Below are 25134 nucleotides of genomic sequence, written 5' to 3'. Positions count from 1 at the left end.
TTGCTTCTTCATCGACGGCAAGCAACACAGCACGCGAACTTGACATGATTACCCTTGACCTTGAATGTCCTTGACATGATTATTGTATAATCTGCAGCTAGATGAACTGTACGCTTTCGGCCAATCAGAAAAGAGATAGTGAGTTCAATGTATAATAATTATTAGTATCACCCAACTAGTGGGCTAATGCAAATCCTGCATTTTGATTGGCTACGCTACCACGGGACTATTAGTAATAGTCATCGAGTAGCGAAATTGGCGCCATCGAGCGTGACGCTTTCTTTCGTTTTGTTCCCAACTAAATATTTCTTCAACTTGTATTTGCTAACTTTATTATTACGTTTTCTGTCCGACTAGTTGGGTGATACTAAAACAATTAGACCCTTCGCCCTCAAGGGCCACGGGTCAATAGCCCATTCGGCTTCGCCTAATGGGCTATTGACCCGTAGCCCGCAAGGGCTACGGGTCTAATTGTTAAGTATTAACGGAGCTCCGGCGGCCCGAAGGACCGCCAAGCGGAGCCTTATACTCATATGTTCTGTGTTCGCGTCCCTTTGTGCAAAATAACAATTTTTTATCGAAGAAGTTAGTGAGGACTTATTAGGGGTGTTTGGGATCCGGGATATGTATGTAAAACATAGACACGCAAGATGTGCATGAGTTATTATTATTTGTTTAAAATTAAAAGCCTCAGGAGGTAGCAGCGTCTTGTGATTAGGTTAATCCCTCAGGTCTGTTTGGTTACGATGTACAGCAAAAGAATTTGCTTCGCCTCAGTAAGTGTAATATCCAGCCTAGTTTTATCAAGGTTTGATTTTGACAATTCGATCAGTAGCTTTCTTTATAAGAACTTCAGTGGAGCTGTTCCCAGCAAGACAGGTAAACGTCATAGAGTCTGTAATAGTGGCTAACGGTAAAAGTAGATTGCTGGGTAATGTTTATGGACTCATTTTATAACAAGAACTAATTTAATGCAATAGCATCGCTTTATTCTGTTACCAGAATTGATCAGATTGATCATAGCTTCTTTGATTTTGACATTCCGAGAAACCACATCAAATTAACACTGATTTTAAAAGCCATCCAAAACGAGAAGACACTTGTGAAGGGGAAACAACTAGACCTCTGTAACTCGCCAGAAAATCTGTAAAGTCTGAGAAGTTTCTTTGCCACATAACTCTGTCCACGCCAGAAAGCCTTTTTTAGAAAGGGATCTAGGGAGAGAGAGAGAGAGAGAGAGAGAGAGAGAGAGAGAGAGAGAGAGAGAGAGAGAGAGAGAGAGAGAGAGAGAGGGTACCTTAATTAGAAACATAAAATTTACCTCAGTTAATCGTGAAATCTGTTTTTAAAACACACTATCCCATTTTCCAACCAACAATTTCCACGAAGGACATTGTGTCTATTTTGACAGTGTAAGTTTGTCGCATCCAACAAACGTTCTTGAACTCTACAACAAGAATTGTTTCATATTCAGTCGAAGGACCATTTTGGATATTCCAAAAAGTGGTCGCGTGCAACAAACGACTCTCCTTGTTTCAGCTCAGTATATGGCATTTTGCAATTGCTTAACAATCAATCGAGGCATTTGCTGCATTTTAACGTTCTCTTTAATTTTAAACAGCCCAACTCTCATTAAATAAATGTCAGACGTAAGTTTATATTTTTAACGCAATAATTGTAGGGAACATACAATCTAGTTCAGTAGGATGAGAGTAAATAAACTGGGACATTTCATAGCCTAATATAACCCAAGCTGGAGCATCTCAACACCAATTTTGGTCTCGCTATTCCCGGAAGTTCAGGTAGTAGAGAACCACATGTAATACACATCAGAGCGCACGCTTCCGTCCCATTCCACTCACCCCCACAAACTGAGAGCCTAGAACAGGCTAATTTTGCAGCCGAGATGATTACTTCAAAATGTCCCATGCTCCAGAGGTTGCCCGAGGAGCCATGTTAAAGTTTTCAATAGGTCGGCCGCCGCCATGGAGTCTTCAGAAATGTCTGCACAATTTTCATACTACTACCTTTAGAAAAACTCCACAAAATACGAATGTTTCCAAATTCCCCTTATTTAATAGAATACTTATGACTACAATATATTAAAATGCTCATGGAAACACAAATAACAGCAAGAATCACTGATTCATCAGTTCTAATTGCAACCACTTATCCCTGAAAAACTTTTAAAACGCGCTGAAATAAAAAAAATCGTATAACTACCTTTCGCAACAACCCACGTTAAGACTTGCAACAACACCGCCTAGTTTTGTCATGGGCAGCTGTACACAGGCTATTTTGTCACATCCTAGATGGGTATTAAAGGAGCTACGTCATGGTTTACGCATCTTGAAAAGTTTAGCCTAAATTTTTCAAGTTTGTCGTTTGTAATCCGTGTTAATCTTCTCCATCCTTAACCGTCCTTGTTTCTTTATGGTTTATTATTATCTCTTTGGTGTTTTTCTATCTTAGTAAACTACGATTTTCAGGTTTCCTTCACTTTAAAGGTAATTTTGTATATGGCCAAAATAACTCAAGATAGCGTGACTGAGCTCCTTTAGAAACAAGTTAGATAGCGGATTACTTTATGTTTTATTGTTAATTGTATTATTGTTGATACAAATGATCCTCCCTACGGTGAAATTTCCTTACAACCGGGTTTTGTCTTCTTTTTCATCGCCCTGCAAAATCTCGTCAAGAAATGAGCACCACCCTCAAATCATGAGCGCTGCATTTTGAGTTTTGAGACGCGAAAACTGATTTCAAAAGGGCTGCGGTGCTTATTCGAGCAAACTCCGAAAGTAAATGTACACTAGGGTACGGTCATAGTCAAGCAGTTCAGTCTGGGATAGAGTTCTGAAATTAGAGAATTTAGGTCTACAGTAGAGTTAGCCAGGCACCTCAGATACCGCGTAATATTAGGTGCGAGTCGTAGCTATGTAAAGAGGGTCCCTAATAGGTTTGGCGGGATGCGGGATTTGGCTTTTCTTTGAGGTGATATTTGGGATTCGAGCTGAAAACAGGGACGTCTGTAAATTCGAACCTGTAACGGCCACCTCTCCACAACGGCAACTTTTTTTGTACCATACATTCACTCTTGTTTTGACCTCTCTACAACGGCCACTTAAGACACAATTTAAGCGTGTTCAAACCGGCCAAAATGACCTCTTCACAACGACTGACAAACAGAGTATACAAAACCCCATTTTTGACTGGGCGTACAGCAATAAAAGTTCTCGAAACCTGTTCCGTACCGTGCATCGTCGGGTTGTACGGTACCATTTGACGAAAGGGAACATTAACTGTCTGTAGTATTTAAAAAAGCTTGCGGTTTATTAATTAGAAACTGAACATTTTGTTTCTGTTTCATATATATTTTTTCAAAACTGAAAACTTTTTACCCTCCCCTCCCTAATAAAATTGGTGTCATATTACAACCCTGCTTCTCCATGTGGAGAGGTTTGACTGTAACATTTAGCATTTATATAGGAACATTGTTTTTCCAGCCGAGGCTGAATATTCATATTTTTTGCCGATTTTAGGATGAAATAATCTTGTGAATATTCTTAGATTATAGCGTATGACATTTCTGTTTTCGAATATATTTGGTGTCTGGATGCCGCATGGTGTTAAAGTAAGTTTGGAACCAGCCTGCAGGCATTAAAGCCTGTTATGACGCACACAACTTCCCAGTGCAGCAATAAATAACGTGATCCCGCGTGATTTCCTGGTTCCCGCGTAAACCGTGAAAAATTTTCGTGACGTTATGCGTTTTCCCGTGACGCGGAAGACACTGGTAAAGAGCAAACATGGCGACGGGAGTTTTGCAGATTTGAGAGGATTATAAACTTATTTTGGTGCCAAAACCACGATTAATATGGCATCTATGGTATCATTTTCCTTTGAAGCATATTTTCCTCGTTTGGTTGGATTTGGGGGCAAGGAAAATGGCTGTGACGGGTGCAGAACACTCAAATGAAGACCACGTACGTACGCGTGTGATGCCGCTCACCAGCTCACTGACAACAGCCTGGCAAATTATTCTAAAGGTAAGTTTAAAAACAAAAGCTGCTGTTTACTGAATAATTTTTCTACTGGTGTTTTTCTGTTGCTATTACCTAAGTAAGCACTTGAACTTTTTGCAAAAAAATACGACAATTTTAAAAAACCTTGTGGTTGAAGTTTTAAAATGTTAAACACTTATCTTTTGGGGTCTTAGAAACAACAGTGAAAAAATTATCCAGCGAAGCTTGTCTTCTCTTCGCAGCCATATTATAAACGCATAAGGCTTTTCAGTCACGGGCAAGGTCACACTGAAATGTTATGTAACAGCAGAAAGGAGTCCTGGTAACTACTCAGTACGCAACGCAGACTTTGTGATATATTGAGAAACCTACCTTGTCATTACTTTTCTTGGAAGAAAAGCCGACAATTCGGAAATAAGATGCTTTACTTTTCACATTTCTATCAAGGAAATGAATATGCTGGTCAGACTTGTTCGGTATCTAAACTTTTGGTGTCATTTCGACTGAAGTACATGTAGCCGGTGATTTTCATCAGAGTACCTGGTGATAATTGCTGGCTGCCGGCTACTAATGACAGCCCAGAGTCAGTTAATTATTCCAAGAGGTTTATTGTTCTATGTTCTATTTTATTATAAGAGCCAAGTCGCCCATCAGGCTGGAGCTTATCCCAGTTTCTGTAGCATGAAGTGACTAGGAGTATTTCTACTCCCCCCTGGATGGGATGCCAGTCCATCACAGGGGACCTTACCCCCAGCTTTAAGTTTGCCGGTACCCATTTATATATCTGGGTGGAGAGAGGCACTGTGAGAGTAAAGTGTCTTGCCCAAGAACACAACACAATGTCCCCGGCCAGGGCTCAAACCTGGACTGCTCCAATATTATGTATATAGAGGATAATACATTTTTCAACACAAGAAGAGAAATTTCAAATCTCTTTTTATTGTATAAAATTCTCACATTACATAGCAACGTTTTTGGCAATTTTCTAACGATTTCCGACCACTTTCCAAAGATTTCCGAAGATTTTCAAAAATTTGTCTGAAGGTCAGACGAAAGTTTCCAAACATTTTCTGAAGATTTCTGAATTTCTGAACTCAAGATAACCGATAGCCTGCATAGCAGCTGTTTCCTTTCCTTTTCCATGCAGAGAGATTGAACAAGCAATCAAGCAAGCGGGTGAACGAAGGAGTGTGCCTGGGATGAGAAAAAAATGGGGAGGGGGTGAGCGAGAAGGGGGAGGGGTGCAGATGGGAAGAAAAAGAATCGCCTGCATTCAATCCCAAACATTTTACCGAACTCCGTTGGCTCACGAGCAGGGAGTAATAGTGCAATTTGATTGGTTAGTAGCCTGTCAATCAAAAAGTGGCATCAGAAATTTGACATTCATGCATATGTTGACATCCGGGACTGGACGAGATCAAAATACATATCGCCAAGTGTGAGGAAACGTTCAAATTTTCTGTTCAAGAAATGTTGAAAGATCTTTCACAAAATGGCAAACACATTGATCTAAAACCAGAGCAAGAGTCTAGTTGGTGGACAGGATGTCCTTGCAATCCATTTATCAAATACTCGTGGGAGTGAAGGAGAAAATTTCAGAAGCTTCTGGTCTGTCCAGTGTTAAATAGGGTTTACTGGCCTACACAACTCCTACGGCTCATGACATTTTGTATATTTGCTGTTCTCTTTTCTGTCTCTCAACCTTTCTTTGCTTCACATGTGTTTATAAAAGGCACTTTATGTTGTGTTATTAGTAGGAATTTTAAGTAGAGTGGAGCCGTCAGACAGTGTTTTTGCTCATTTTTAGAGGCCCTATGTCTACTTGGGTACTGCTGTTATCTGCATGTCGCTTCACAGAGTTTGACACCTCTCTTGAAAATTTGCCATGTGCTTACACTTTCTATTGGCTCATTTCTATTACAAGATATGTGTTAAAGTCTGTAAGTATTGGCTTTCGAGAGAAAAAGTTTGACATACCTGTAATTGTGCACATCTGTTGTGCCGCCTGGCTTAGGTCGATTCAGTAGAACTGTTCACAAGTACAGTACGTTTCTTGTAGATTATATCATGATATCACAGATACATGTATCATCTTCATCCAGTTTTTCTTCAGAGACTGCCGTTTCTTTACTTTGAGAAAGCTATACATTTGCATAGAGAAGTTCTTATGTTTCTTGCATCAATTCGATCCAGCTTATGTATCTCCATTTTCCAAACTTTGTTTTGTTTTTAAATGAACAATGAAAGGCGTGAAGCCTTATCATTATAGAATGGAAGCATATTTACGTGCACTATTTGCTTTTAGCAGACTCTATCAAGCTCATGCTGGGCACTTGTCAAAAATTATTCACTGGACGTTAATGATCATTGGTTCTCATGTGACTGTTGCCGCCTCAAGGGAGCGTGGCATATTTGGGGGCGTTCGGTAAAATGTCTGGGATTGATTGCAGGTGATTCCTTTGCTCACCTCACTCCCTCCCCCTGCTCCTTATTTTGTGCATTTGCTCGCAGTTTTGTTCCCTGTGTTACTTTTTTAGAGAGGCCTGCTATGCAGGCTAGATAACCAAAGATTACTGAAGACTTCCAAGGAAGTTCCGTAGATGTTTCGATCATATACCAACAAATTTAAGTGCATTTAAAGGGGAAAAATTTTATCAAACATGATATCACATGCTTTGAATGAAATGATAATTATTGTCACGTGTGGGATATAGATGTTATCAATTTGGTACCACTTGGTATACCAAGCAAGCTGAAATTCCTTTTTTTTCAAGCCTTGATGAAAACTAAGGAATTCAACTTTAGACATGGGACGTGCATTTAACCCCCCCTTCCCCCCCCCCCCCAAACAGGGCCTTGCTTATACCACTTGTGGTTTACTCACCCCAGATAATTGAAGGCTTGCGTGCAAAAAGGGCAAAAATAGCATTTTGGGTCGATTTTTATTTTTTTGCAGGGTTGAGCTATTTTTTGGCAGACTGACTTGTTTTGACATGAAGAGCATCGTTGCGTAATTGTTTTTGTTGATTTGCCCTTCGTTTTTGAGAAATTACATATGCAAAAAACCTCAGTTTTCTGAGCAGCATCTTTTGGAGCGAATCCTTCGAAGGTGGATTTTGATGCGACGCAAACTTAAATGGTTCCTTTTAGCAGCTTCGACAGCACAGTTTTTTTAAAATAGATGTTTTGATTTTTGAAAGAAGTAGAGAAAAAAAGAGATACCATTGGAAAACCAAGTCTTTTGCATACGTTATTTTTTTAAAACAAAGTGCAAATCAACAGAAACAATTACACAATGATGCTTTTCATGTCAAAACAAGTCAGTCTGCCAAAAATAGCTTGATCCTGCAAAAACTATATACGCCCTTTTTGCACAAAAGCCTTCAATTTAAAAGTTTAGAGTGGATCACTTCCGACTGTTTTAAAATAAAATAACATTTTGATTTGGATCTAAAAATGATGAAGTGGCTAAGAGATTTGATTATCTCCTCTGAATTCAGATCTCCAAATTGAAGCACTGGGAGGTTTATCAGTTTTAACCCTTCTCCCTTACTGTCACAGATAGAGTGAGGGGTTTCAAATGAAAGTTTTGGATATTTTATGGAATCATTAAGGCTATTGTTTGTTGTTGTGAAATCATGGCTGAACATGAGAGGACAGTACTATTTTTAACAGTAATTCTCTGACTTAAATGTTACATTAATGTGTACTATTTTCTTTTTTGTCAGGCTACTTGAGGAAGAGCTGGATTGATGTACAGTACGTACCAGATTAACAAGACATTACGTAGAGAAGATAAGGAAAGAAGGAAGGTTGCTAAAGACTGAAATGGCAAAGAGACAGACCAAAAAAGAAAAACAATGGACTGATGCATGGCAACAGGTGCAACTGGAAGAAACCAAACCAGTTACCTTGACTGATCAGGTAAATACTGCAAATGACTGCAGAGTCATCCTGCTGTAACTCCAAGCAATGCCAGAACTGCTGTGACTATGAACTGCAAGGGTGTGGAAAAGAACCAGAGTTTTAAATTCACATTGGTGAATATCACCCTGGCCAACAAATAATTTGCAGGATAGCCAAATAATCAGTAGGATAGCCAATTGATTATTTCTCCTTCAGCTTGTCCTCTTAAGAGACTTTTCATTAACTAAAGGTGAAATAATGAGAATCAACACATTCCTGTTCTTGGCACAGACAAGCAACTGACAAATTAGACTTAAGCCGTATCCTGTGGGCAAAATTGCCAGAATGTTTATCTTTTCCAACTGAAAGAACCATCATGCCTGATTCTTGCGTAAATTCGCTCATCATTGCTGGTGAGCTTTACATGTAACTCTCTCAGAGCCCAAAGTTGCTATTAAGTCTTTGTCTGCTGCCAATTTGATCAAAGTGTTCTAATGCTTTCTCTTAATGTTCTGATGGCTAACTAATTATGCCTAACGGATGAAGAAAACGTTCTAACGGTTGCGCAATTTGTTCTAACAGATGACTGGAGCCCTGTAACGGTTGTCTAACGGTCTACATCTAAGGACATTTAACGATTGTCTAATGGTTTACATCTAAGGACGTTTAAGGGTTGTCTAACAGTTTTCATCTAAGGACTTTTAATGAACAAATAGCGTAGGTTTCAGTCCGATCTTATAGGCACATAATCCTGCCAAACCATCATTAGTCTTACACTTATGATTTTTAAAAAAATGAATCACAAAGTGCCAATTTCATCAGTCGTCGATGAGACAAACATTCAAAAAAATACTTCCACGGTGAGCATTGAAAGCAAAACTCAGTGATATAAACTATCACTTCCTCATCGAGACAGACAAACTCAGAATTCGAGCCCATCGTGTGGGACGCGAACCTAGCATTGCTAAAGCCGCGTGTAAACAATTTAACTCGCCAGTCAGGGTGAACATTTTGTATTGTTTTACTCAAATGGATTTGTCGCTTGTACTTATTTTTACACAATGACTTTGTCGAGAGTTTTTTAAAAGTAACTGTTTTATCCGGCTGTGGATTCGCAAAAGATTACACTTTCTTGACAGAGCGTGCGAAAAGTGGTACCTTGTGAAGTCACGAAGTTAGTATCGAAGTGACGGGCATTTTTACAATAACTGTCTAATTTCTCGCGCACTGATTGGGTCATTTTTATTATCAATAAGAGTACAGACAGATTTATACAGAAGCAAACAATTGTCAAATACTTGTGAAATGTTCGTGGCTAGTCTGACGCGGCGTTTCGTCTCGGCCAAGAGACTCTTCAGAGACCTTTAGAATTCAAAGGCAAACTCGTTGAGCATCACGCCCAAAGTCCCGTTCGCAAATTCTTGATGTTGACAGTCTAAAGGTCTCTGAAGAGTCTCTTGGCCGAGACGAAATGCCGCGTCAGACTAGCCACGAACATTTCACAAGTATTTGACAATTGTTTGCTTCTGTATAAATTTAACTCGTGAACGTACGGTTGGGAATCCTTCTGCGATAGAGGGCCAGACTGTCAACATCAAGAATTTGCGAACGGGACTTTGGGCGTGATGCTCAACGAGTTTGCCTTTGAATTCTAAAGGTCTCTGAAGAGTCTCTTGGCCGAGACGAAACGCCGCGTCAGACTAGCCACGAACAGTACAGACAGATAAAATTTTAATTTATTCAAGCTTTCAAGTTCAACTTTCAGCTGTCAAACTGTCAACTTTTTAACCAATGAGGTTTTATGGACTTTTTCAAGTAGCCAATCAAAAAGCAAGAAAAGCTATTGACAATGCTCACGTCATTTTGAATAAAATTCACTTATCTTTGTTTATGGCAAGTTTACGGTGTCCTTTCTCCTCATTTATTCCTGGCATTTGACCATTTTGGGGTCTTGTTATTGTAAAAAACAAATTGGCATCAGTTTTTTATGCATCTGTCCTCTTATTGATGATAAATTGCATCATAACATCATCAAAGTCTACTGTGGAACCACTTGCATGCGGCTCGTGGTTCCCAGCCACTTTGACAATGTTATGACGCAATTTATCATCAATAAGAGGATAGATGCACAAAAAACTGACGTCAATTTGTTAATTTGTTGGCACTGGTTTCATTAGATAAAGTTGTTTTTGTCACATACATGTAGTTTGAAATTGGTTTCTTCTGATTCAGAGTCGGACAACAGTCTGTCAAAATATTCTTCTTACTTTCCACCGGAATATGGCCATTTCTCACATCTTGGAAGATGTAAACAACTTTATGCAAATTTTTGAACCCGCACTTTGTGAATTGACACAGGAGCACAAGTTCTTGACACGTGATCAGTGTTTACTTTGCAGAACATCTTTATTCATCGCATGGCCATTTTGGTTGAGTTTTCTCCATGTTTGTTTCGTCCATTTATGGCACTTGTAAGGTATTTTTAACTTTCGTTTGGTCACGAATTACAGTAACAAATTACAAGCTCTTAAAACAACCGGACTTTGCCGAATAAATAAACCAGTTCATATAATGATGATCATTGTTATGATTTTACATGTCATTTCTGTTTTCAAAAGCAGCAAATGTGTCTAACGGATCCTAATGGCTTCTCTACCCTCGCTAATGGATACAGAGTTTTTGCTAATGGTTATGCTGTCCTGTCTAAAAGTCTGATGCTAACAGCTAATGGATATGTGTCTCTTGCTAACAGTTGCACTCTCTGTTCTAACGGCCTGATGCTAACATCTAACGGTTGGGCTAACGCCTCTAACATTTTTAAGAAAACTTTCTAACGGATGACTAACTGATGCTTAATGTTTTTGCCTGTCTAACGGATAAGCGTTAATGTATGTTTTTCCGTGCACGGTCACAACTTAGAATTCTGTGGCCACCAGTAGCTGCAGAAGAGAACAAAAGAAAGTTCTTAAGGTTTAAGGCCGGACTCCTCAGAACAGTGTCTCCAACCGCTTCCTCCTCTCCCCCCCACCCCTTCTCCTCTCACTTCCTGTCTTTTTCCCCCACCCCATCTCTTCACTCCCTCCTCCCATTTTGTACCTGCTATGCAGGCTAAGAGATCCGTGGCATCTAAATAGACTGTGTGTAGAGAAACATTTTGACAAATTTACCCACAAACGTTTTAAGAGGGGCTTTGATCCAAAGAATGATCAGGGCTCGAAAAAAACTTGAATTCCAGCTTGCCCTTGGGACAAGCAGCTCTCAAATTTTGCTTGCCCTGGACAAGTCTCAGTTTACTCTTTTAATGATTAAGTTGGCGCACAACTTGTCTGATTCCTTCACCATTAGGCAAGTGAGAGTGAAAAGTTACTTACCCAGAAGGAGAAACTACTTGTCCTGACGACCGAACAGCACTTTTTTCGAGCCCTGAATTGATCAATCAACTCTTAAATAAGTTAAGTTCTTTCGACATCTGTAAATGTACACAGTTACTGTGGATCATGTGTCAGGTCATAATCAAGAATCTTTTCTGAATGTTTTATTACACAGTCAACAATGGATGGACAGTGGAGAAGGCTGGAAAGACAGTGGACAAACCTGGATGGACAGTGGACAAACCAAAAACATTCAGACCTTCACCAGCCTGAGGTAATTGCTTGTAACTCTTTTTGCCAGTTATCCTGATCAAATTTCAGGCAAAGTAATGTCAGCCTGGTCAAATACTCATAGCTCATTACTTTGGAAAACCTTACTACTGACTCTTAAATACAATCATGTTATACTACCAACTGAGTAAAAAAACTGACAAGAATTCGAGGCTTTCCATTCAAGTGGAGCTCTGAAAATCAAGAACAATATTTATTATATAGACATGAGTATTTTACTGGAGAATACACCCCTCGTAAAATTCATTATAAATTTACATCCGAGACTGTAGTGGCGTACTGTATTTTCCATATCCTCACTAGTGTAGATATTGATGATGTCATTTTGCCCCATTGCATTACACTGCTGTCAAACCTTACCAAACGCTGGTTGAAAGATGGGGAAGGATAGGGAAATCTTTTTAAGGATTTAATTTACTTCTTTGCTCGGGATTTAATTTTGGGAACTCAAGACTTTGTAAATTTTTAGGTCTCTTAAATTTAAACACCTGAAATCTCATTTGTATTTATTTTACATCAATTTGCATGTAAATTTTAGAATTATATTGAACTTCGCAGTCTTTATATGGGCTAGCTAGACTTATCTTTTTACTGCCTTTAAAGGGAGTGTTTCACGGTTCAGCGCATGTCTCTAAATTAATATACTTTTGTTCACTTCTTATCAGTGTTATTGCTTTAAAAACCCACTCAGATGTAGTTTAGTAATCACATGCTATAGTTAGTCATGGCAGGTACATGTACATTTATAGGGCTCCGCTCGTGCCAGAGCTCTGCTATAATATGCCTACATTGGAGGCTAATGATTAGACGATATAATGAGCCCTTAAAACAAACAGCTTTGCAAGAGTCCAAAACAGGATAGAGTTTGTGTAGCATGGGTTAGCAAGGTCTACAAATGAGTTATAAGTTGAACTAAGCAATGCACAGTCTTACCAGTAGGCAGTCATTAAAACTAGGTACATGTAATTAGTGGATGAAATTAAATTATTAATAAGTAATTTTTATTTTATAATAAATGACTTGTAATTACAATGTTGTTGTTAAACAACATGACAATCCAAACAACTGGTAAAAATATTTATCTTTTTTTGGTAATTAATGCTTAATGTGGGATTCCACCATAACTTATCCTTTTGCTTGTTTTGTCACAGGATGCTAGACAGCAGAGATCATCACCAGACGGCATGGACTTGGAAAGACAAGAAAATGGGCAACAGGCCAGACACAAAGGAGGATGCTTAAAGATTGGCTACCAAGACAAGACAACAAGATGGTTTATTAACTAAAGTAGTTTGTCTATTTAATTGAGTATTTCCTATTTTGGCCCAGCCCGGGAGGCCTTTGAACGTGGGGTACAGCTGGCCTGGGGTTTTCCTCCTAGGGGCAAGTGGACGTACGGGGAGGTTTTTCACCCAGCTGTTGTTCCACAACCCCCGTTCAGGTTAGTTGGTTATTTGTTTAGCTTGATACAAACATAGTCTTAAACTAGATTTTCATAATAGACTCTTGGCAAACTGCTTGCATTGGTTGGAGCAAGTCAATCTGATGAACTCAGACATCACAAACTCACAAGAACAAGTAACTCTCAACCGATACCAACAACTACTTTTCTTTCACCCAACAAGTTGCTTTTTCGTGACCTCAACAAACTTTAACTTCAAACAGAACCAACACAAACTTGACTAACAGCAGATGGATTGAGACAACACAACATCTAACACTGACAACTTTACACCTTACAGATAATTTATTGGAGACCTGAGCAAACCAACCAACAAACTTTAATGTTAAACAGAACCAACACAAACTTGACTAACAACAGATGGATTGAGACTACAAAACATCTGACCTGTAACTTTACACACTACAGATGACTAACCAAACTTTAGTTTTAGACAGAACCATCACAAACTTGACTAACAACAGATGGAGTGAGACTTCACAATATCTAACACTGACAACTTTACACCTTACAGATGACTTATTGAAGACCTCAACAAAACACACAACAAACTTACACTTCAAACAGAACCAACACAAACTTGACTAACAACAGATAGAGTGAAACTACACAACATCTAACACTAACAACTTTACACCTTACAGATGACTTATTGAAGACCTCAACAAACCAAACAACAAACTTTAACTTCAAACAGAACCAACATAAAATTGACATTGACCTTCTCCCTAACAGCAGATGGATTGACACTGACATCTGAAGCCAACAATTACTTACATCTTGAAGATGACTTATTCACACAAAAAAAGATGACCTATTTACAACCTCCACAAACTGCCAAACAAACTTTTATTAACTTCAGACAGAACAAACACATTTACTTGATGAACATAATACTGTAGATAGATTGAGACCAGCAACTACTTACATGTGACAACTGACTTAATTATCAGGACCTCAACGAACCTAAAAACTGCACCTGCATGACTCTAGCACTTCATTGTAAAATGAAGAGACTGTCATTGATACTGCAGACTACTACTGACTGCTGCCATGTACCACGATCACCAAAACTACAGAAACTGCACAAGCTGCATACCAATGCAAGGATCAGCATTGAGTCAGATAATGTTATTATTATATGTAGATGTGTGTGCCACCATTGTTCAAACAAGTGCCTTTTTTGAGCAAACCACCCTAGCTGTATACTACTGCATGCGATTAACTAGGTCATTGACTGAGCTCAGAGATCTCTGTTACTGTATGTAGTTTTCACTCTGGTATGCTTTAGAAAATTATTTTTATTTGAAATAAATTATTCAAGATGTTGTTGTTTGTTTCATGATGTAGTCCCTTAGGATGTAGATTACAATGTTATGACTGCTTACTGCTGGTCTTCATCATCTTCACCTGACAATGAGGGCTAGCAGGAAGTAGTTAAACACCACCATCTGCATCCTATGGGAATACATTGTGGGACAGACAATAACTCGCTTTACATTGACCAGCCACCATCTCTTTCACAGTAAATTTTACATTTTTTTTTGGATGCATATTCTTGAGAGAACTACATGCAGCAGCAAAGATCTCTGACTCCATTTAATGAACCAGTTAGTCAAGAAACCCATTCCATTTGGCTGATTTGAATCCATTGCTCAGTAAATTAATTTTTACTTTTGCACTTGTTTGTTCCATTTGAGGTAGGGTTGAAGTTTCCAGCATAAGAGTCCCTTGAGCAGTGTTTTTTTTATTTTCCCTTTACTTAGTTGTGTGAAGTACTGTAGTGAGTTTCTCTGAGACAAAATCTCAAGAATTAATTGTTTACAAAAGTTGACTAAAAGTTGTCACACAATCTGAAAAATTAATCATGAAGAAACAAACCAGTATAGCGCATATCAATTTAAACCATAATATCAACCTAGAAATTCTCTTATCTCATCTCTACACCTTTCTTATAGGTACTGATTGATCATTAATTTTTAAGAACATTTGAAGACAAAATGTTTTGTGATGCATGATCATTTGCTCAATTCTCACGATGTGCCTGCTTCACTTTGTGAGGAGAAACTAGTTGCTGATCATTTTGGGGGCTTAATTGGATTAAACAAAGATTGACAACAACAGATCATGTTCAACTAAATTTCAGTACAGTTTATTTGTTTGATTTAAAATGCATACTCTTTACAAAACACTATAGATACACATATGATGTTCAGTTAAAGAAACAAACAGGAAGCCAGTTATAGTAACTACTAAGCAACTTTTGTCTTTTGAGCACATACTAAGGTTTCATTCTTAGCCTAAACTTTAAGATTAGAGGGTTTCAGCACAGTCAGCACATGTACAGGACACCCAGCTTTCCACTGTTCAGCTTACCATGAAGTTTGCTTCATTACGGGCTAAGATAAAAACTCTTAGAATTTAGCTAACACATTCTTCACCGCTCAAAGGGAAACTTGCTAATTCATTGATTGTCATTTACGTGTGTTTTTTTAGAATCAATTAATTTAACTGATGACCTCTAAAAACAATCAACATCATGCTGCCATGCAAACTTATTACCTACTGTAGCTTTGATAAATCTTAAACTAATGTTTGTATTTTGAAATGTTTTGTCGAAACTTGTTTATTAGTTTAAGCCATTGATTTGTTGATTTTGAATATGCAGGCAGTAATTCAAAAATAATTTCCTTTTTTCAATTGCTTTTTCTATTTTAAGTGCTTGGCAACTTGATGGTGGTTATTTAATTCATAAACAAGGGAAGCATTTAATATTATAAATATGATAATCTTAAGATAGTCAGACAAATATTTTTCATTTTTCAATTTATATCAGTTTGGATAAGAATGATTTCATCTCCAAAACTTGGCCTGGGTAAACAGACGTCTTTTGCATTCCATGTTCAGTTGTCATAAGGACAGGAAGAGGGGTGCAAAATGACATCTGATAATTAATTATTAGGCTGCTACAAAATTCAGCAGCTTTGTATTGGCAATTTTCCTATTTTAATGACACTATTGTTATACTGGTAATTATAAATGCTTCCTTTGTTTATATTAGTTTACTTTGTACATATTATAAGTAGATCTGCAAGCTCATTAGCCCAAAATGAAATTACACATGCATAGAATTAGCACTTATTTTCAAGAAGAACAAATTAGGTTGTCGCGACTAACTAGGTGCAATGAGAGTCTTATTGTTGCCACTCCATCATATTTACCTTCTTGACTGAATTTATTACTTTCAAGACTTACCAAAATGTTCATTAATTTGCAAATGTTATATGCCTTAAGCCAAAAAAATACGACACTAGTCGATTGCAGAAAAGGATTGGTGGCATCTCACTGAAAGAGAATCAACCATTTTTTTTCACTTAGGAGTTTTTATAGAATTAGGCTACTTTTTGTGTTCCAAAGTCTTTAAATTTTTCTTTCATTTCATTTTCAATTTCTCATTTTTTGATTCAATTATCCTGGCTAATGGTAATATTTAATATTAAGATTAGACAAAGTAAGATCAACAGTCTGCATTTTTAACTTAAGTTATTGCTTTTTCTCATGTTTTCCTGTAATTTTAGTAATTTACAAACAGCATCTTGATGTTTTCACGTACATGTAAGTATAAAAAACATTTTTGCTAAGCCTCATAAAAAATGATCCCAGCATTAATTACACAACTTTGATTCATAATGCAGACTGTTGATGAACATCAATTTATTTTCATTTGATTTGCACAGATTGCTTGGTTCTTTCTTGGTGTTGCAAGTCGTCATATTTTAAGGCTCCTTTAGGCCTCCTTTAAACTTTTTTTCAATTTATATCCTTCACAAGTTGTAGGGAATTTTTTGTACTGTTTTCTTTGTTATGCTTGTAGGCATTTTTTTGCTTTGCACCCTAAACACACACAACACGCTCACAAACTAGCTTAAGGTTTCAATCTGGTGTTATTTTTTCCTTGACATGTATCACCAAGAAACAGCCTTTTTTTCTTTAATAATTTAGTGATAATGCTAATGAGCTTGCATGTATCTACTAATTAAGTTGGTAAGTTCTTATTTAATTCCAGGACAGAAGGTGGCACACACATCAAGACCAAAGATTGTTCATATTCAAATCTAGCCAATCACGTCCCTGCTGGGTTGTGGAAACTCTGCCTCTGAGAAGGTGTGTGTTTCTGATGTCCTCTGAAATATTCCAACTGAGAAATCCTGGGAAACTTTATCTGATCCTGTAATTCAAGCTGGGGACAGTTGGGCACTTGGAAGAGTTGGCCGTTTGCTCTCAAGTGGGGTGGACAGTGTGAAGGAAGGTGAGAGTTTGCTTTTCATGTCTTTAGGGTTTCACTTAATTTGTCACAATACCACACCATCAATTTCGGCCCAGCAAGATGCTTGTTTGCAGTCAATGTATCAGGAAATGTTCCACAACCGAAGACGTAAAACAGGAGTGCTGAATTGTGGGGCTCAAGGAAGGTGCATCTCTAGAGGAAGCATAGACAGAGGAGATCACTGAATTTCATCGGTCTGACCTGATTGGATTTTCACAAATGACATTAAATTGAGCTGAGTTACTGGGGGTCTCTCTGATTGAGTTGCTACTGGGTCAGGTTTTCTCTCTTTTCTAGGTTTTCATTAAATAAACTTAAACTTTAAAATACTAAAATTAAGTCCTATAGGCCTTATTGTAAACAAAACACATCATTTTGAAAAAATTTATTACTAAGCATTTTCTTAATTCATTTTCATTTTCTCTTTTAAGGAATTTCAAATGACTAAATTATTTTCATTCTCTGTTTTCATTTTCATATAACATAATTTTATATTTTAACAAAAATCTCTCATTAGTTTGACACTCCACAAACTTTAGGGAGGCTAAGCACCAACTTTTGGCACCTGGGTCTCTGGGACTGCCTTGGAAACCAACATGAGCTGTGATTGGGTCAGCTGTTGCCTCGGTAACCATCAAACAATTATAGCTCATGCTAGTTACCAAAACACTCCCAGGAATCCCTGTGCTGACAGCTTGTGCCTAGTCTTCCTGAGGTTTCTGGAGTGTTTGATAGTTATTCCTATTTGTCAATTGGCTATTTATTAGAAGCTAAAATATATAATAGGGGTTTGAGGAGTAATTCTTCACTGGTAGGCTGGTTAACTGTTAAGTAAATCGGTGACATTCCATTTAACAGTTAATTAGTCTGTCGATGAAGGGTAACTCTGAAACATCTTACATTGATTCTGAAGTGTTTGATAGTTATTATTCTCATTTGTCAATTGGCTATAAATTCATTAGAAGCTAAATTATATAATAGGGGTTTAAGTAATAATTCTTCACCGGTAGACTGGTTAACTGTTAAGTAAATCGGCGACATTCCATTTAACAGTAAATTAGTCTGTCGATGAAGGGTAATTCTGAAACATCTTACATTGATCATTATCTTAAGTACTTAAGTTAATACAATTTCTAACTAACCTAAGTAATCAAACAGGAATTTAATACTTTTGACCGCCAATTTATAAAGATATAAATTAAAATCAATGTAGTATTTCTATATTCTGAAATTTACTTTTTTTGTAATAATAATATAAATTTATAATCATATATATATATTGAGGGGGTGATACTTTTCTAGGTAGGTTCACAATTTATGGGTTTTTTCCTTTTTCCAATCATACCCACTAAAATTCAGAGTTCCACGGATGGTCACGCAATGCTCCTCCACAAAGTGAGCAGAAATTGCGTGAGCAGAGAAGTCACGGGTGCGAAGGCTGCAATCTCTTTAACGGGAATTTTTGATTAACAAACAAAAATATTTTAAACTTCTACGATGTAACTTATCGAGTTAATTAAGTTGGACTTTCAAACCATTTCAGTTCAAACTCGGCCAAATTAAAAAAAAAAAAAACTATCGCAACCAAATTTATTACACAATAATTTTGTAGTTTTAAGTCTTCGCGCGAATAAATATTTAATTTAAACACAACATAGCTTTAGCACATACTGACTCCAAATTTTTTAATACTCTTAGCAGCGATTCGGACCTCTAGCTTACTTTAGTTTTCATATAACAAGACCCGCTCAGCTTCGTATGTTAATTGCTCATTTCGGATCACAGATGTTCTCTGGAGAATTGTCTTTCTAATTATTCATTCATTCGCACGGGAATTTGATTTGCATTTGAATAAACAACTCTCCAGAGTAACGTCACGTGAAATGAAATAGGACAACAAACAAACAAGCTGATTAAGCATAATTAACTGAAACCTTTTGCAATATTTTTATTTTTAAAACAAAAATTAACCTTTTTTCGCTATATTAAATCGGCTAATTTCTTTCATCCAAATTAAAGAGAGATACCCGACATCGGTAGCTTCACAGATGAGAGACTTTTAGCAGCTTGTGCTCTTTGGTGAAGTTTGTGGAATGACGGTCGGTCGGAGGTTTGGTCGGAGGTCAGACTGGCGGATTCTGTTTTCAAATCTTTCTTTGATTTCAACGGTGATGCACTGAAATTGACCGCCATACTTTAGCGTTTCAGTTTTTCTTGTCCTGGGTGCGGACATTTCCAACTTAAATGGGTTTTCATCGAAAATATTCCGGGAGGGCGAGCTTATCGGCAAATTATTTTTTTCCGATACATTGACTTGCGGATTAGCATCTTGAACCAAATTACGAATTTGGCATATTAATTATTTTTCACCTCATTAATTCCAAAATTACTCACGTGTGGCATTGTGACGAAAGACTGAGACCCCGGAGGCATGGGAAGCAAACTCTCACTTTCCTTTACGTTGTCCACCCCACTTGAGAGGAAACGGTCAGCTCTCCCAAGTGTTCAACTGTCCGCAGCTTGGATGAAAGGATCAGATAAAACAGACCAGGATTTCAAAGTTGGAATATTAAATGAGGACTAAAGAAACAACACCGACTGGGAGAAGCAGAGTGGAAGCAACCCATAAGGCAGGGACACGATTGGCTTGATTATTTTTTTTTTATTTTTTTTTTTTCATTAAAGTAATGGACAAGAGAGACAATTTTTATTTCAATAAAATATTGTTATCTTTCCTCCCGTGTTGTTTTATTTTGCAATCCAACCGTTTGAGTGAACCAGATAAACTCTCTAAAATAAGCCAAGTTCTGGAGAAGTCTTAAGAAAACTTTGCAGTACGATTAACACTTAGTTTTAGTAAACAGCTCGTTTTTCATGTCAATGTACGCCACAAATACGTCTTTTCAGCATTTCAAACTGCACAAAATATATTTTGTTACCGAGCATGCAAACCCTCACGTAAGGGTCGTCACGCAAAGGGACAAGCGTGACAAGATGTCACGTCCAGTTGCGTGACAATCCTATGTGCCAGGTTGTTTTCCTATTAAATTATGAGCGTATCTGTGGCGCACATTGTAACAGAAACAAACCGTTGACTAAAACCAGTCTGGAATCGTACCGCTTAGTTTTATTGAGACCTCATGATTACTGTAAACGTAACCGTATCAGTCCCAAGCTGGACATATCAATTCTCCTTACTAATTGCCCAATGTGTTTTCATTCTAGTTTTGAGAATTTGGTGTTATATCAAGACAATATCCCAAGCTGTTAATTTTCTTTATTCCCGTCACCTGTCTGCTTGGAAATGTATTAATATTGTAAGGAGAAATAATGTGTCCATTACTCTTGGGACTGGGTCAGAGTACGTTTTTCAAAACCCTCAACTAAAATTCCACTGTGGCGCTCATTTCTAAATAAATCGCTGGTAAACTCGAGGAAAATTAGAAACCGAGTACAAAATGGATATTTTTGGTGCTTGTCGTGCTTAAATTTGCTGTCAACAAAAAGCGAAAAGGTTCCGAAAGCATGTCAAATGAACAACCAAAATACATCAACTCTAGCGACAGCATTCAATTTAACGCCAAAATTTCTGCGCGTAACTTTAATTCCATAATTTCCAAACTGGGAAACATCAAGAACTTCATTTGAGATTGCAGCAAAGTTGTTGTCAAAGTTACAATTTTAATTTGTGAAAACAACTTGGGCTCGAAATCCGAAAAACAAAAATATGCAAATTTCTGTACGCTGTTTGCATGCATCATATTAAATATCTACATCAATATTTTTGAAAGATCAAAACAATATTTTGAACTTAATTTCTGCAATCAGTTGCTCCTTAAATTTTCATTTTCTCTATGGCTTCAAAACAATTCTCAATCTGCTGGAAAAAAAATAGATTTGAAAGAACTGTTTTTCTTCTAACTTTGCTGTTGCTTGGAAAAATTGTAGCTGAAAGAAATCTGCTTTAGCTGAAGTTTCGAAATAGTTAGAAACATGTGCTTCTTGCCTTGCATAACATTACTTTCTTTTAGTAACAAAAGCTAAATCAGTCACGTCTTTAGGAAATGAGATGTAATGACCTTGTTCTTTTTGATTGAACAAGCATCTGTTGCCGAATTTAACGAAACCCGATCAAACAGTGGTGAAAAACAAGGAAAATGTTTTGAAAAACGTACCCATCAAGGTTTACAGTTAAATGAAATACAGTCAAACCACCCACAGGCGACCTCCTATGAATTTTGCAAAACCAATGAACTGCAAAAGAACGTTTAGCAATTTGGCTGTGCAAGACAATTCTGAAACTTGTATATCAGACTCGCGAGCTGGTCACTTTTCACAAAGTGGTCTGGTCGCTTAGAGAGGTTTGACTGTGTTCCATACCCCAGACATGCAATGTACTGTACCAAGATCACATGAATAAACAGAGGCTCTTTATAAAACTGAACTTAAGGACGTTCGCGCTAATTGTTTCTGCGCATGCAAATTCACACGCCACCTCATGCATCGAGCGCGTACTAAGTAATAAAATGAACAATGACAGGGCAGATGGCCATTGCTATAGCTTTGCCTGGATTTAACAACCTTGGACATTCGGTGACCCCCTAGTTTTCGTTTCATGGATCATTTTCTCTACCGCTTTTCTACGTTTAGCGAAAAAAATGAAGAAAATCTATCGATTAAAAGCTTGAACTTTTTGCAAAATGCATCATCGAGTTCTGTTCTTTTTAGCTCTTCGTTTATCAGTGCGGCGGTTTCAAATGCCTCTTGAAGGGTTAAGTTTCGTGAAAGCGTTGGCAACATTTGGAATTATCAACGCAACGGATTCAATTATACAAAATATTACTAGAATAGTTTGTCTCCGTTGATTCATCTTTGATATTTTAAGCTAAAAACCGTGGAGATCAAGCTGATTTACGAGCGCCAATTTTTCAAAATCACACTAGTTTTCCACGCGCTTATCTCTGAAACGAAGTCCGTCATCCCCAATTTTTTTTCCTTTCTGAAACAAGTAATTCATTATCTGTCCGCAGTAGAATTTTGAAGAAAATGTATCAAGTAGAACATTTTCGCGCGAACGTCCTTAAAATCAAGTACGTAACTTAGTTTGCCAATCAGGCTGTTTGTCTAAATTGGTGTCTGTCTGTCTGTCTCTTTCTGACTAACATGGTTGTCTGTTAGCCCGTTTGTTAAGTTGTCTGTTAGCAGGTTATCCATTGCTCTTTCTGCCAATACATCAGTCAATCAGTATAACGAAATGTTCAACATTTGGCCTTCAGCATTTGATCAGTCACTCACTCAGTCAATCCGTCCGTCCGTCTATCAGTCAGTATCTCAGTCAATCAGCCAGCCAGTCAATGAGTCGATCAATTGGAGAATCAAATCACCCAGTCAGTCAGTCAATCAGTCAGACAATCCAATCAATCAGTCAGTCAGCCAGTCAGTCAATCAGTCAATCAATTGGAGAATCAAATCAGTCAGTCAGTCAGTCAGTCAATCGGTCAGACAGTCCAGTCAATCAGTCAGTCAGTCAGTCAGTCAGTCAGTCAATCAATCAACCAAAAATTAACCAGCCAGTGTGGCAGTCAGGCAGTCAATCAAATAAATAATCAGACAATTGATCACTAGTCCCAGGCAGACAGGCAGGCCGTCAGTACGTCTGTCAGTCTGTCATCCAATCAGTTGATCTGTCTGTCTGTCTGTCAGTCCGACAGACAGTTGGCCAGTCAGTCTGGCAGTCCCTGGCAGTCAATCCTTTAGTCAGTTCATCTGCCTGTCAGTCAGTTAGTCAGGCAGTCAGACAGACAATTAGACCATCCACCAGTCAGTCAGTTTGTTTAGTTCATCAGTCGGCCAGTCAGTCAGCCTGTCTGACGGTCAGTTAGCCAGTCAGTAAATTAGACAATCCATCGGTCAGTTAATCAATAAGGCAATTGACCAGTCAGTCCATTTTCAAGTCAATCAGTCAGTCAGTCAGTTAGTCGGTTTATCAGTCCATCCATCTGTTCTTCCGTCCATCTGCCAGTCCGTTAGTCAGTCTGTCCGTCCGTTCCTCTGTCCATCAGCCCGTCACTCAGTCAGTCAATTAGACCATCCATCAGTCTGTCAATCAGTCAGTCAATCAATCAGGCAATTGATCAGTCAGTTAGTTAACTAGTCTGATGGCAGTGTAGGACTTTTGAATATGGCTAGAGAATATTTTAACAATGATTTGATGGACAATTAATTCAAAACAGTATTGTTAAAAAAATGTTTTATTTGAGAGCTCTTCAGTCTATTCATTGCAAAAATCAACCATGGCAGAATAGATTGCATCACTGAATTCAATTTATCAATGTTGAACTTGGCTTATTCAAGAGCTTTCTTTACCTGGTTCACCCAAAAGCTGGATTGCAAAACAAATCATGCAGCCCTTCTTAAGATAACTGCTTCATGCCTTGGTCCACTTTGTCACTGATGGCATCTGATCTGGAAAAGAAAGATTTAATACTTTCCTTCAGAGCCAAGTTAACTAACTACCAACCACTACACAATTCACAGAATTTAAAGCTATTTTAAACCTGCTTTTGTCATAGTTTTCATGATCTTTCTGGACAGCCTAGGTAAAATACATGTAGGTTTAAAAAAGGGCACCTAAAGTCAAACCTGTATTAGGCAGACACCCTCGGGACCCATGCTAGTGTCCACTTAATACAGGGTGTCCGTTGAAAACAGCTTCCTTCAGAATTCGTCTTGAAAAGCTTTAAAAGGGTCATATTAATATACATCAATATTGAAAAGGGTCAAATAGCATTCTCGTGCACAGCTGATAACCCTGAAATACTGTATTTCCATAAGCAATGACAAGTATGTGAGGTAAAGTGATTTAAGTATGCAGCATCAGTTTCTATATTGATCGAATTATGAGAAGGTTCACAAAATCAAACAATACCAAAAGTTTCGTAAAAACAAAACCAAATAATAATATATCGCATTTCTGTGATAGCTCTTTGTCTGCAGACTTAAATGACTGATCTTTTAAAATGTGGAAAAAAAAACTTGCGTCCTTTTGCAGTGTCTGTCTAATACAGGTTTCTAACAATAGAAATGACGATAAAAGTCAAGTTTGAGCTGTCTGCATCCACTTTATAGAGGTGTCCGTTGATTACAGGTATTTTTTACAGTAAATGTGGGAAAAGAAAAAAATGGGACTTGCACTGATGTCTGCTTAATAGAGGGTGCCCGCTTAATATGGGGTCCACTTAATACAGGTTGACTGTATGTTAAAGCTATTTATACCTGTTTTATGTCTATTCTAAAGCTATTTTAAGCCCATGTTACAAGGTTTTTTCCTATTTGCCTTCATTTTATGCCTGCTTTATGGCTATTTTCAGACTATTTTCGAGCTATTTAATTTTCAACTTGTCTCATTCATGCTATTTTAATTCTACATGTATGTTCTCATCAAGTAGCATAGACATTATTTACTATTTTAAGGCTATTTTTCTGTTTTAGTGCTATGTATGTTCTCGATGAAAAACACAAATAATATGCAGAGAATTTAGGTTCACAACTTCTAAAAGGTTTGTAAGAATTATTACACAAATAAAATATATTTTTACAAGTAAAATTTTTTCATGTGTGATTTGGAGTAATCCTTCATTAAAACACTTAATGTTAGGGCCAGTCCCCTAAAATCTGGAGATCATATTGAGAAACCTGTTGTGCGACGTCCTAATCTGATAGAAAATCATGCATGTAATTAAGAACTGAATA

At 37.6% G+C, this 25134-nt stretch overlaps 1 protein-coding gene and 1 long non-coding RNA gene across 3 annotated transcripts in view; one reads left to right on the top strand and one right to left on the bottom strand.

Moving 5' to 3' along the window:
* The first annotated feature begins 3584 nt into the window (after nucleotides 1-3584).
* On the top strand, nucleotides 3585-20117 carry LOC110068342 (uncharacterized). The gene is made up of 4 exons (XM_089287461.1): nucleotides 3585-4049; nucleotides 7754-7949; nucleotides 11478-11576; nucleotides 12745-20117. Exons 2-4 carry the CDS (start codon nucleotides 7854-7856, stop codon nucleotides 12877-12879), a joined length of 330 nt encoding a protein of 109 aa, XP_089143587.1. The 5' UTR covers nucleotides 3585-4049; nucleotides 7754-7853; the 3' UTR covers nucleotides 12880-20117.
* The window catches only part of LOC110062336 (uncharacterized), a 23354-nt gene continuing 18285 nt past the window's right edge, over nucleotides 20066-25134 (bottom strand). For both annotated transcript variants that reach the window (XR_016206549.1, XR_016206550.1), the window contains one exon: nucleotides 20066-23847. This is a non-coding gene — a long non-coding RNA (uncharacterized LOC110062336). The remainder of the gene's footprint in view (nucleotides 23848-25134) is intronic.

Source organism: Orbicella faveolata, unplaced genomic scaffold (genome assembly GCF_042242905.1).
Source record: "Orbicella faveolata isolate gen_17 unplaced genomic scaffold, um_ofav_v1 contig_14, whole genome shotgun sequence".
Taxonomy (NCBI): Eukaryota; Metazoa; Cnidaria; class Anthozoa; order Scleractinia; family Merulinidae; genus Orbicella; species Orbicella faveolata.
This window is presented reverse-complemented; position numbering and strand designations above follow the sequence as displayed.